This window comes from Anopheles maculipalpis, chromosome 2RL (genome assembly GCF_943734695.1).
Source record: "Anopheles maculipalpis chromosome 2RL, idAnoMacuDA_375_x, whole genome shotgun sequence".
NCBI classification, from domain to species: Eukaryota; Metazoa; Arthropoda; class Insecta; order Diptera; family Culicidae; genus Anopheles; species Anopheles maculipalpis.
Genome location: NC_064871.1, coordinates 42,462,167 through 42,476,322, shown reverse-complemented (window position 1 = coordinate 42,476,322; position 14,156 = coordinate 42,462,167). Strand labels below are relative to the sequence as shown.

At 42.7% G+C, this 14,156-nt stretch overlaps 2 protein-coding genes across 2 annotated transcripts in view; both read left to right on the top strand.

Annotated features, from left to right (window-relative positions):
- The window catches only part of LOC126557593 (probable splicing factor, arginine/serine-rich 7), a 151,520-nt gene that overhangs the window by 20,482 nt on the left and 116,882 nt on the right, over window positions 1-14,156 (top strand). The window lies entirely within an intron of this gene.
- Window positions 12-9,902, top strand: LOC126557620 (choline-phosphate cytidylyltransferase B-like). Its single transcript, XM_050213463.1, has 4 exons — window positions 12-579; window positions 7,831-8,016; window positions 8,162-8,299; window positions 9,051-9,902. Exons 1-4 carry the CDS (start codon window positions 88-90, stop codon window positions 9,900-9,902), a joined length of 1,668 nt encoding a protein of 555 aa, XP_050069420.1. The 5' UTR covers window positions 12-87.

Genomic DNA, 14,156 nt, shown 5'->3' with positions numbered 1-14,156 from the left:
GTGCGAAGAAGACACGTGGAACAATCGACGTGTTACGGCGCTAAACTGGCATCGTCCACCACAACTCCGCAACAAACGCCCGCGAGAATGTCGCGCAAACGTCCACGTGACAGCTTGGACGATATGTCGGGGAACGGTGCTAACAACGGCAACACCGGCCGCTTGACAATCGACGAGACGGTTTCGATCACGATCGATCCAAACGGGGAGTTGGAAGATCGTTTAGCGACGCAGGAACATCAACAACCGGCACAACAGCAGTTACAGGTTGATGCCACGGCTGCTGCGTCAGCTGATGGAACGCCTGATAGTATGAACGGTAGCAGCCGGCGCTTCAGCAGCATCCGGATCGTGGAAGATAGCATCGAACCGGGGCATGCTGATCACTTTTGGCCACCGAACAATGACGGTGCACTGAACGGGCACGTAAACTTTGGCCAGCCGGCAGTCGGACGTCCCCGTTCGTCCGATCCAGTGTCGCCTCCATCGCTCTCATCGAATGGATCGTCCTCGGTGGCCACATCGTCCGGATTTGCTAGCCAAAATGCTACGAGCGGCGTCGAGCATAGCCCACCGGTGGTAAGTGTGATAACATAATTGATGATACTCCCTGAGCTGCTATTACCCATTGTACACACGGTCCTCGTACTTATTCAGGGCGACAAATTTCTTGCAAATGCTATTTTTATCAATGGACGTGGGAATTGAAAGGTTTTCGGTAAGTGTGATGATCGAAGCTTTTTCCCCCAGGCAAGCGGTAACGGCGGATGTTATGAAAACAAACTTCAGGGCGCGTAACACGCTTATCGGAAAGTCAATGGGGAACGCTGTATCGGTATCGGTTTGGATGGTGGTGCATTTCTGGCCAGCCGATCGTAATTGCGCGTTCGCATACCGTGTAAAACAATCTTCTAAAGCTACGCGCGAGATAATGATACGTGTGTGTGTGTGTCCGCGTATGAAATCATTTCTGGACGGTAATCTTATCTTCACTAGCAAGGGGATTGGGATATTTTTCGACGTTTTTTTTGTCCTTTCATATGCAACTTACTACGCCGTTACGTCAAGGGGAATGAACGTACACGGGGGATTGCTCACAACATCGTACGATGGATGACCCAGCAGGAACACAGCAGGAAACCCCCATCTGTTGGAAAATTGATAAGAGTTTGGGTATGCGGGCCCACTGCTGACGAAGCAGTGGCGTGCTCTGCCTTCTTATTCCCCTGTGTGTGTTGACTTTGAGGCTGGTAGAAATGGGCACGGATCATCATTTTGTTACACGTTCGTTGAACGATGAATAAGACCATGTTTGATGTAGATTTGCTGATAGGTGGTGTGGTTGAATTTCTGCAAATATCACGTGTGTGAGCTAGTATTACATTTCTGATTAGCAGCTAATGTTTTTGAGGATGATAACGGTCGATAGTTGGTGGCGCTTGACTTGAGTGGCAATTCGTGTTAAGTTCCGCTTCTTTTTTATGATTCATTGCTTCAAATTGTATAATAATCATAAGCTGTCGCAATTAATAAGAAAAAATTAGCGAAATATCTTTAACATTCATAGTATCACGTACACCAGTGAATACGTGCCGTTCTGTGAGTCACCCTGGTTAAAAAAAACTCGAAATTTAAAATTCTTTAAATTTTATTTTCCCAATGTATTATGTTTCCTAAATGGCCTGAAAATTTAATGGATTTCTCGTGAGCTTTTTTTTCATTCTTCAAAAGGATAGTTTTCAAAACTTCATAATGCCAAAAATGTCCGAAGCGAAATCAATATAAACTTCAAACGAAAAATATATTTAAAAAAAGTTTGTTGTGGAAACGTACATTATTAAGGCAAACTTTTGTTTGTAAAGTTAAGGCTTTGTGCTGCCTTTGATGGGAATATATTTGTATCTTGTAACAAAAACTACTTTTTAGCTGAAGCAAATAAGGTTTAATTTTGCCGTTATAACCAAAACTACATTTGATGTACTGAAATGTGAAAGCACATATCCTCGGCTCTGGATGGGCTAGAGCTAGGAACTAGTTGTGATCATCCCCCGAGTTCTGCGGTCAAGAAAATTCAAACTATCTTAGTTCCCGGGAGCTAACCTATCGTAAATAAGGGATCATATTGTTAGGGCTATTAAAGCTACCGTCTTTTTTCTCTTGATTGTCAAAATTGGATTTGAATTTTGGATTTGTTTTTAAATGTAGATCTCAAGAATACATTATTTTCACTCAAGCTACGTTTATACGATTTGGTTTTGTTTTGTTTCTTGAACAGCAAGACGACTTTCAAGCCATATAAAAAATATGACCGGCATTTAATCTAATCAACCGGATAAAATCGAAAGCTTAGGTATTTTTCTTTTTTAGAACGAACCTGCGAAGGTCATCCTTAATTTAAACGGTAAGCTCGAACAACAAAAAAATCAAAGCACCCCGGCTATAAGGGCCATGGGTCTGGCTGATTTTTACTGCGTATGTGTTATGCCACCTCCAACACCACCCAGCGAGGGTGATGATTAGCGCTGACTGAGGGGATTGCGCAAGCACGTTTTTGGTGGTTCCACATGTTCCCTTCTTCAATACACAAGAACACGTGCTACTACTGGCCGCACAGAACAGTACGTAGGGTGTGATGTATACTGTCGCGTTTTTTTTTTGTTGCCCAACACGCAGACCCAAATCTGCTGTGCGTATTTGTCTACATACCCGATTGCGTCATGTCTCTGATGATACTGTGTGACACGTTTTTCCCGAATTCAATTCACTGTGTTTGTGGGATCACTTTTTTGCCCATCAAACAGTTTAGCAAATGAATGAATCATCAATCATGCGTACTGAAAAGAGATAGGCAAAAAAGTGTGTTTTTCCTGCAAATAACCTCATGTGCTGCAATTAAATATTCAAACAACAAATCGATACCTTAAAAAATCTACTCACGCGGCGGTCTCTTTACAGTTAGAGCGGCGGTGGTGGTGTTCGTAACGGAAGCTCTTATCAACCGCCCCTCGCATATGTTTTTTGGCGGTGCGGCTTGGGTAGAGCTTGGGCGTGTACGTATGTGTTTATTAGTTCCGTTTTGAGGTCGACCAAATTCCAACCCAACAAGCAATCGACGTCATCACCCTATATAAGAAGACGGCTTTCTTGTGCCGTGCCTGTGATTGGCCGCTCGTGCTGCATGTGCGTAGATCGCGTGATTTTGCTTTCCACGTTAAGATTTATGGTGCTTGTGGTGTGTGAGAAATCTGGGACCGGTTACTGCTATTCTGGTGCTTCTTCGTGTAGAACTGTTCAATTATATTCGTTGGATGATGACATTTTTGTTTTTATTTCCAAACTCCATGTAGTATGGTGCTGTACAAAATCATGATAGCAATGAAGGCAATTTCAAAATTTCCCCTCACGCTCACCGTCGGGGGCATATCCATCCAGATGCAATTTGTTCGTGTTCGTCGTTGTCTCCTTTTTTTGTGTTGTCCCGCTGAAAAATCGTACGATCGCGCCACATCCACGACCACAAGCGAGTGCGAAAGTGGCCTGTCTTGCTGTCGGTCTGACGTGGAGTTTTTAGCGTGGTACGGATAGTCATTAGATACGAAACTAAGGAAAGTAACAAAAAAAAAAAAAGGGAAACGGCCTAATGCTCTTTCGCTGCAGAAGTTAAAATGGCAGTCAGGGAACATTGAAGGACGGGTTTGGACTAATGCGTCCGGGGGACTCACTGTTGCCGGTCGGAAGAGAGGATTGAATCAGCAAAGAATAGCGTCATGGCTAGTTCATTTGAGCAAGGTGTCATGCTGAGCAGCTATTTTAGACACCGAAACTCAATCGATGGAAACACTTGCTTTTGTTGGAGACTTATTTGGCCACTCTATCTTAGCTGAAGGTGGATAAGAGTGTTGCTACCAGTGTTCTCGCGCTCTTTCTCTCTCTTTTTCTTTTTTACGCTCATTTCTTGTCACGTTTGCAACTTTCAAGTTCAAGGACAAATGGTGTCTTGAAGTTGTAGCACGCGAGAAGAATATACGAGAAGCATTTATAATGTGATATCATACGGGCGTGAGTGCATTTAGCTGGGTGGATGCGTGCAGAACATGATAAGAACTAAATATTTGATAAGAAATGACACGAAGCTGAGTAAACGGCTTGTTGGCTATGTTGGTGAAAGGCACGACAAACGCGTAATTGAGCATAATTGATGGTCATTTGTAAAAAGGGGCTTCAATGTACAGGTACTAGCGTAGGAAAGAGGTCTGTCTGCGGAGGAGTGCATCTTCCCTACTTTTATTATCGTAAAACGGACGGGTAAAGGACTTTCCCCGAATTCTTGAAAGATAATTACAAAAAATGATACATACGGGCAAGGATAATGACTGTCATTACATGTAGGCTTCGCATTTCTCATTCTGTACCACATGTCTGGCAATTATGGCGCATATTTAAACCTCAAGACACAGTTCAAACCCTCTTATGCCACCAACAGCATGGCTGTCGACATTTTTATGCAAAGTGTGGTCGGCTTATTTTCTGATTCTACTTTTTTTTGGGTGCTCTCCAAACGCCACCCGACGGTAGCAACGTAAGAGCCGGCCAAAACACACATCACGCCACCGTATATTGTGCGCTGTTTTTTTTTTCTGTTGGCTGGCAAACGGCAAAGAGCATAAACGATGACGAGGCAATGAGTTTCTAAACGAGCTCTGTAGTTCGTCGCTCACATGAGATCACAGCGGTACACTAGTATGGCGTCATATCACGGAGAAATTTGGCTTTGGTCTGGACTGGTGAGCAGAATTCTAAAGCTGCTTTTAAAGAGGAATTTATTCTCCTCGTTCGAATAGAAGTCGATTTTCCTTTTGCGATTTCCTGAGGCATCGTTGATAGATCGACTCCGTTCGCAACTCAGGTGTCCGGCCTTGCACCTTGCGCTTTGCGCTGATCGATGCTCACGAAAATGGTCTTTTCCCTATGTGTATCTGTCTGCGTGTTTATTTGCACGTTGTGCGTCCTGCTGCTTTTCGCGTACGTACGCGTAAGCTTGCTGTCAGCGCGAGAGCCACATCAAGTGCTGGCGCACTGACGTTGAACCAACCGCCGGCCGTTGCGTTACGTATGCGCTATTAGCGCGAGCAAGCTCTCGCAAGCTGGTTCGCGACTCATCGGAAACAGTTTTTCCACGACTGCGAACCCGAACGGGTGTTTTGTTAGTTGTGTCTACACCTACTACTGTCCCCGGTGCTGTGGAATAGGCAGATTTGAAACTAATCGCTCACATTGTGACCGCACACGACGAATACCCTGTATGGCGGTACCTGTTGCCAGTTTGTTTGCTGTTTGTTTTTGGTGATACCGCGCCTCTGGCATACGGGAAAGTTGTGCACCACTCGTTCACGTACAACCCATCATCATACAGCTTAGTGGTGCTAAACGTCGTATATGTTAAATGAGTTTGTTCCGTTGTCTTACGAAAAAAAAGAGGTCGCATTGGTGAGGCTTCTTGCAGAAGCGATTGGCGCGTAACTAACAGTGATTGCGTGGAAGTGCCACACACTCGCTCGCTCTCTCTCTCGCTACACATTCGGTTTTGACGTATATTTGTCGATCGTAGTAAACGTGGAACTTAATGTGGTGGAGTTATGGTGTGCCGATTGTGAGCTGACGACGTTGAGTGTGCGAAAAGTATTATTAAGTACTAGCATTTTGATAAACAAAATTAGTAATAGTAAAAGTTGCTGTGTTGTTCCTGATCCTAACGAGCAAATTAGTGAAGAAATAGTGAAGGAAAAAATCTTCCACCTAACCCACAATGGCACCAAACTATTTACCCACAGAAAGTGACGGTCCAGTTACGATTCCAGTACAACGATTGGATGTAAGTTTGTTATACAAATGTAAAAATGTTTAAAACCTCCAATACACAGGAAAAGTGTTATTGCAAATTTAACGCAACATTATGCCGTGAGCTTTTCTGCCACAAAAATAGAAATATGTTACGGTATTATGATGCAGTTCAGCGCAAGCCAGTGGTCGGTGTACTCACTGATGTTCCACTGCCGAAAATGTAGGTCTCAGTGTGAAATTGTTGCCAATTTATGTAACCCCAACCCATCAGCATCATCGCCAACACGCGCACTATATTATCATTATCATGAATTGGTGGAAGCACCTGAAGTGAAGCGCATTTATTCTGACGCCAATGGGCATTTATTCGGTTACGGTTTCCACCTGTGCAGAATACCTTCAACTAATTTCAGTGTAAACTTAAAAATTATCGGAACGAGGAAAACATTCGAGTCCAATTATACACTATAAAGCTTCTAGAAATTTCTTCCAATGATTGTAAACATCACCACTTATTCTGAGCAATTTAATGGTAAAGTGGTATCAGTGCCGTTTTCACACACAGCAGGATCGGATGTTGCATCTCCTGCGAATCGCGTTTCCCCGTCTATAATCAACTCATGCAAAACCAGATATTGCAGGTCAGATACCTTGCGAGGTTGTAGTTATCTGGTTTTGCTTTATTAGGTCAATTGTTTCATAAAAGAAAATCCTTGACTGTGTATCTTTGAATCAACTAAGAATAGTGTGAATTCTTTGCATATACCAATGAACAATGTCCGCTTTCTTGATGATGCACACCATTATCCGACAGCACTGAATAGAACCAATTATAGTTTGCGGTCTAACTAAAGTTAATCACCTTCCAAGAACTCGCGTTTAACCTTGCACTGCTGGGCACTGATTCCTATCGCCATAAACCACCACCCAGCGTACAAACTAGTGAAGATGTATAATATCTTAACATTTTATCACGGCGCTAAGCTCTAGTCGTAACTGTAAGGTCGTCCCTGGAAGTGGTCGTAATGAAAGGGTCTTCTAATCTTTAAGCGCCAGTTACCTCCACGGTCCGCAAGGGTGATCATTATCGTTTAACCAGAAGCAGGATGTTGCTAATCGCATCTTCCGTTCTTGTGCCGCGTGAGCTTGTTCAGGTAGTTACGCTAATCAGTTGCAAATGTATTTGGTACATAATTATCAACACCTCACCGAGCTTGAGCTGGCTTGGCATGCTGCTGTAGCTGTGGCAGAGTGTATGGAATCTATTGAATGACACTAAACTGTAGCCATCATCTCGTAAGCGGAACTGAGCACTACTTTTTTGGAGTGTTTTTTTTTTGTAACCACGTAACCATGCTATGAGTTGGAACTTTACGACTGCAACGTGGCTAGTGAAAACCATGCTCATGAAACCGTACGTATAGACAACGGTAGCAGTCAAAGGTCTGCTGGCATGATTGTAGTGTGTAGGCAAGATTGGAAGAAAGAAAAAGTCAATGAAAAGCATCACAACTACCCTTTTTTTGTTGCCGTTGATTCATGTACGATGTGATGTAATGGATTCCTTTCCATGGTGTTATCTACGGGTGGGTACAGCATTAAATGTCAACAGAAGTAGGGAGAGATTAGTTCGTTAACTCAATGCGCCATTAATGCCATCAACTGGCGGAATCCTAGCATCATGATGCCCGATAGCATTGAGCGAGCTGAAGCGAAAACTGTTTCAGCTAATTTTATCGGGACGTTCCTACAATGGATGGAATGCTTAAAAATAGAGTCACTTGAGTAAACCGGTGTTGATCGAACGATGTTGATTTGTTGTTTATAGTGCACTGGTGTATCGTATGATCATTGCAGTCGAGCTAATCTCCGTGGCATGTCTCTAAGACCACCGGTAGGATTGTTTTTGTGTGGGAAATGCTTGGAACCAAACTTAAATAGTTTAACGAAATTTTAATATGTTACCTTTTTTCATATTTCTCTTTACAGACTATCTGCAAACAGGCACCATATTCCACAGAATTGGACGCGATTCGGGAGCGTGAACGATGCGACTATTCACAAAAAATCACTTACCAGATGGCCCGTTCCGGAACTGCGCCGCGTATGATCCGAGTGTACGCAGACGGTATCTATGACCTGTTCCATCAGGGACATGCAAGACAGCTGATGCAGGTGAGCAACCATTCCGCCCCCTCCTTCCCATCCTCGTATTTCAACAAGCTCTGTTGTAATCGATCTAGAACAAGTGTATCGTTGGTGAAATTGCAACATCGTACCTAACGGTTGTGTGTGTGTGTGTTGTTGTTTTCCTTTCTAGGCCAAAAACGTCTTTCCCAACGTGTACCTGATCGTTGGAGTTTGCAACGACAAACTGACCCACAGCCGGAAGGGTCGAACGGTGATGAACGATGAGGAACGTTACGAAGCAGTACGACACTGTCGCTACGTTGACGAGGTAAATATGACGGAACTTGGATTGCGCGCTGAGCTCTCGAATGTTTTGTGAGGGATGGATGGGCGGGCAGAAGGGCGGTTTTACCCGTAATAATACTAAACTAGATCGTAATCGTGCTAGCTTGGTGGCGTTTTGTGACACGTTGGCCGGAAGTGATCACGATTGAATGGAATTGAGCGAAATTGCTCAATTGGGTGGATTGATGGTGAACCTGCTTACATGGTTCTGTCTTTGTATGTCCTGTGGCGGCATTGGCAGGGAGGGCAGGCTGCATGTCTGCAACAGAGTCGATCGTACGATCGTCAATTGGTTGGACGCCCGCCCGCTAGTCTCGAGGGCCTCGTGATTTAATTTTTGGTCCTATTAAATTGACCCTCCCGCGGTGGAAACACATCGTCAAAGATGTTGCCATTTGGCATTTTGCAAGCAACTTTGCCGTAATGGTGAAATGGTACCGTTAAATTGATATTGTGTGATTTATTATTCTGAATCACTTTTTCCCCGAGACACAGCAAACAAATCATTCGAACACCGCCTCATTGCAAGAAAACTAAATCACTATGTTTTTTTTATTTTATTTATTTATAATTAATTATGACGGTCCAGTGCCGTATTGTTCACACCGCTTGTGTTGAAAAAAAAAAATACAATTATATTGATAAGGCATTTCCTCCTTATTCTTTGCCTTATCCCGGGCATACTCGGTTTAAATCACTATGTTTGTTTTTTTTTTTTTGATTATCCATTTTAGATTGTGCGAGATGCGCCCTGGGAGTTAGATGATGAGTTTATTGAGAAGCATAAGATTGATTTTGTGGCCCACGATGAAATACCGTACAGTACGGATGACTGCAATGATGTGTACGCAAAGATCAAAGCCAAAGGTATGTTTGTGGCAACGGAGCGTACCGAAGGTGTGTCCACGTCCGATATCGTCGCAAGAATCGTTAAGGATTACGATATCTACGTGCGCCGTAATCTGGCCCGAGGCTACACAGCGAAGGAGCTGAATGTGTCGTTCCTGTCGGAGAAAAAGTTCCGCTTCCAGAACAAAATGGTCGAGCTGAAGGATAAGGTGCGCAAGGGCAAGGACGATTTCATCACCAAATGGGAGGAACGGTCAACCGATCTGATTAAAACGTTCCTGCTAATGTTTGGCAAAGAGCGAATCTCAATGTTTCTGTCCGATTCGAAGCAACGCATCCGTTCGGCACTCAGCCCACCGGGCAGTCCGGGCAGTGGCAGCAATCACAGTCTGAACGATTGTGAGGACGATCTGGAAAGTCCCGATTCCGTGCTTGATTCACCGCCGAGCAAACGTTCCAACGTTATTCGAAGCCGCCACCATCTACTGTCGGAGGAGGATGATGAGGAGCAAGCGTTGTACGGCTCGCGTTCACCTGCACCGGTGCTCGAGGATGACGAAGATGACGATGATGACGATGACGAGGCGTACCTGGACACACGCTCGCGGCCCTCATCTAACTACAACATTTCGCTAATGGCGGGCGGGGACGGTAACGGTGCGAGTGCAACGGTCAAGAGCAGTAGTAGTAGTAGTAGCAGTGGTGGCAGTCGAACCTATGGCAATCGTAACTACTAATCACTAGCATGCCACGGATAAAGAGACTGGTAGAAAACCAGAAAGAAAGGTAGGGAGAGAGAGAGTCAGGTCACTAAGGAACAGAACACAGAAGGGAACAGAACCGCCAGTTACTCTCAGGCGTACTACGCGAGTATCTCCCGAGAAATGTGTGTAGGCTGCTAGGTAGAACATATAAAACAAACCGAACGCTTTTGAAACCCCTTGCCCGCCAAATTACCGCTATCTACTAGAAGAATGTCAAACATGACGCGTAAATCACCCTCTTATTTGTAGCTCACACCAGCTATCCTCCATCAGTTATCTGTGTGTGTGTGCATGCGTGCGTGTAGGGTGTACAGCCGTACAGACAGAGAATCCTTTTTGAGTATTATCATCGAGACGAAAATGTAATGTTGTTTTTGATGAAAGACAACGGAAATAATCACGCAAAGGACTGCTCCGTTTGGTTGAGATTTTGATGCAGAAAAAAGGGAACCTAAAAAATGGTAACCGAATCATTGTTTAGCAAATTGTAGAGAAGAATCGCTATGTGTAACGCATTCTCAGGGATCAAATTGATGAACGTGGGGAGCAAACGGGGGCCGTTTGAGGGTGTGCGTTCATAAAACGGGATTTTGGCAGATTGCGGCAGATGGATAAAATGCGAGAGAGAGAGAGAGAGAGAGAGAGAGAGAGAGAGAGAGAGAGAGAGAGAGAAAGAAAATAGAAAACGAATCGTTACGAACGTAAAAGGCTTACGTCCAAAGGTTTAAACGTTTTGCAGAAAGGAACATGAACCAGCAAAACAAAAACGCATGAATACTATAAATTTGCGTGCGTGCGTGCTAGAAGAATAAACAGAGGCATCAACATAATTAAGTAAGAGCGAGCGGGTTGGTTACACACTAAATTATTAATCCAAGGTTATATCTATAATTATATTTATTGTTTGTATTGATTTTTTCTCCTTCTCCTTCCTTCCTGCTCCACCTTGCTGTTTGCGAAAACGAAAATGGTAACATCAATAAGAAAGAGACGTTAGGAAAAAGAAAACACGCAAGATATGGGGTAATCATTCGGTATAGCTGGTCAGCTGTGTGAGAGGAGTGTGTAATATAAGTGCGGCGTCGGGGTTATCGGAAATTATTGTCCTTTCAGAGGCCGGGTTTGTGGTGGTGTACCGAAGACACTATGCGAAATCGTGTAAAGGTTAGTAGTAGTAGGCAGTCATGGTAGTATTGTAAACCGTGTGTAAAAGGTTTGTTACTACTCTTAGCTAATAGAAGAAAAAGGGATTGAGATAACGAGAGCAAGCGAGCGCGAAAACAGCGGAAAATTAATACAACACACTGTTGAGGGAAGCTTTTTTCACATCGAAGCGTTTTGTTGAAGAGGTTTTTGTTTTTTTGTTGTTGAGTTTTTGAGCATTATACTGTATGAATTTAGTTTGCACGCTGAGAAAATGTGATATTCTTTGAGTGCGTCATAAGCAATGATTCTCTGTAGCCTTTTTTTGGGTTAGTTTTCCATGGAACAATATATGTATTTTACTTAGCCACACTGTTTGTCAATCCGATTAAATGCTGGAGGATTGAACTGCTAGCTTTAATCCTGTCTCTTTATCACTATTGTGTTGTGCTTGCAGTTAGTGTTAATTTTTTACGCGTGATCCAACCTGATCGTTGCAGTATTCTGTGCCAGGTTGAGATTTAAACGATGATCGAACGACAGTGGATGGTTTTTCCGTTTTTATTTATTACCGCATAACACCACTTTTCCAATCGTTCTAAGCGTCTTGCGTGTGTGTGCGTGTGTATGCCCACCGTTCCGGATGCTGAACTCCCATTTCTTTTGTGAACATGTTCCATGCATAAGTGAATTTAATAGCAAATCCAAGTGGTGCACCCGAATGGCAACCGAAAGTTAACTTTGCTAAGTTCTTTGGAGAAAAGATAAGTGTGTGTGGGCGCGTACACGGTGGTATTGCATGTCAATGATAAACTCCAATTATTGTTGGTATTTAATATTTAAACTGCTGTGCATGTAGTTTATATTATGCAAAACGAAATTAACTAAGTGAGGGCCGGTTGAATGACGTACTGGCGGAACTTGTTGACTGAAACGATAAACATTCACTTTGAACTTAAAAAAAAAAAACACCGAAAGGCAAACGATTTGTAACGATTAAACGAATGCTACAACACAAACAAGCCCTTAATTAAAGGGCCTTCTTAAATCTCACCCCGTGTTAACACAGATTCCAACACAACAGCAACAACCACGTTTGTAGTTTGGTGTAGTGCATTTTTGCTGCAAGCTCTAAAAAACATTTACAACAACAGATTACGGGAATTGTGTGCGTAGTGCGTAGTAGTTGAGAAAATAAAATCCCTACACAATTCACCTACAACAATCCAAAGGAACTAAAACATTGCAGATTTCTGCCAGGCTAGTTTGCAAAGCTAGACATTGTTACGAGGAATGCATTAAAATAAAGATAATAAAAATCGTTCAATCGATTTGGTTTATTGTGTAGTGAATCTTCTCGTCGTTACGTTGGTTGGAAATGATTTTCTATTTGCTTAAATTCTTCTATATTTTTCTAGTTTTATTTTCAAAGAAATAACATTCAGCTGCTTTTTATTTTCTTTCAATAACATGAGAGTGGAAAACTAAATTCGAATCATGTAAAATGCTAACAAAACAAACCCAATTGTGATTGGAACAGCCGCAATCTTTGTTTAATGGTCTCGGGGCGGCCGGCAGGTTGATCAGTTAACACCTTATAAATTAATGTAAACCTCTAAATCATTTTTACAATGAAACAATGAACAATTTGCTTTTTCCGGTTACTTTTTTTTGCACTATATGATTTGTATGGCGAACCGTGAACGCGTAATACAAACTGTATTTTTCTTGTTGGGAGTTTCCCTATATCTCTTCGATAAAGCACACGCGATGACCTTGTTCCCTTAGATCCGGAAGTGGAGGAAACATCAGAATAAATATTGAATATTTATCGAAACGAAATTGAATACTTATGTTAATCCTTTCTCGTATCGTGATTGTTGCTTGTACGAGGGCGGGAGACGGAAACGAAAGCAAAATGCATGAAATATTTTGGATATTGCAGCGTGCATCGTTGCGAAATGTGATGCTCTCACGAATAGGGACATTTTTTACTGATGAAATTTCCCTTTGTAAACACGATTAAAGCGAACTTGTGCAGCGAAAGTGTTTTATTTTGAAAAATTCTTCAAGTTTGCTTGTCAATCAATCTTCTCGAGTCAATTTTATTATGAAAAATATTAAATATTTGAAAAAAAAACTGTTGATTTACAAAGCAACGGACACGTGCTATACCTTGCACATGTGTTGCGGTTTGCATACCAGCAGGCGCATTCGTTACAGTGCTGCACGAAAATTGTGTAGAGCATTTTAGTCGAGTATTTCACTCTGTGAAGGAAATATCCTCTATCTTTCTTAGTAAAGTCAGTTTTTTTATTAACAATTGGAATATAAACAAGATTTAAGATCATCACTTTATGAGTAAGTTTGAGCCTTAAATGATTTTCTTTTCCTTATTTTTGAGACAAGCTGCAGAATGCCCTTGTCGGGTCCCCAGCTCGAAAAGGGGACCCGAGTTGAAGCCCAAAATTAATTGGTTCTCTTAAATACCGGTTTAGAGCTAGTGCCCCGACTACAGTCTCGTATATGGGGCCTCGTATAAAGAGTTTCTTAGGAGAAAAAAAACCTTATATCGGAGCCCCTGCTGCTTCGAGACGAAAGAGACGAAGCAATATGTGACCCCAAACTCCTTGGTCGTTTAAGTAAAAATCCCGAATTTCCGGTCCGGTCAGTACTTTTGATGTAAAGGAGACCCAAACACCCATTCCAGGGGTCAAAAGGGCTACATCCGCCTGTGTTCTAAATCTCCCGAAACACTGCATTTATTGCTTGGATTTTGAAGAAAGCTCCGAATGCTGGGCCTGACTATATTCGCGTATATTGCTGGGGCAGTGCTGGTATACGGAACAGGCCTTGATGTACGACTCCAGTAAGTTTTTCCCCACTAAAATAGCAATTAACATACCATACGATTTTTAAGTCGGCCCAATCTTGATGTCCGATCAGCGCCAAGTTTGGTTTACCTTCAAAAAAGTGTTCTAAAATACCTTAATAAACTCGCTGTTTTAGCTCGGATGGACAGTTATATTATGCTCTGTTATAAAGACAACGAGAAGATCGGGCTATGCACTACCGCTGGACAGT

What these genes read in the sequence shown, in the direction of transcription:
- LOC126557620 (XM_050213463.1), top strand. Translation starts at nt 88, where the DNA reads ATGTCGCGCAAACGTCCACGTGACAGCTTGGACGATATGTCGGGGAAC. An exon ending in ATGCAAGACAGCTGATGCAG is followed by an intron (nt 8,017 to 8,161) that starts GTGAGCAACCAT and finishes TTTCCTTTCTAG; the next exon opens with GCCAAAAACGTCTTTCCCAA. An exon ending in ACTGTCGCTACGTTGACGAG is followed by an intron (nt 8,300 to 9,050) that starts GTAAATATGACG and finishes TATCCATTTTAG; the next exon opens with ATTGTGCGAGATGCGCCCTG.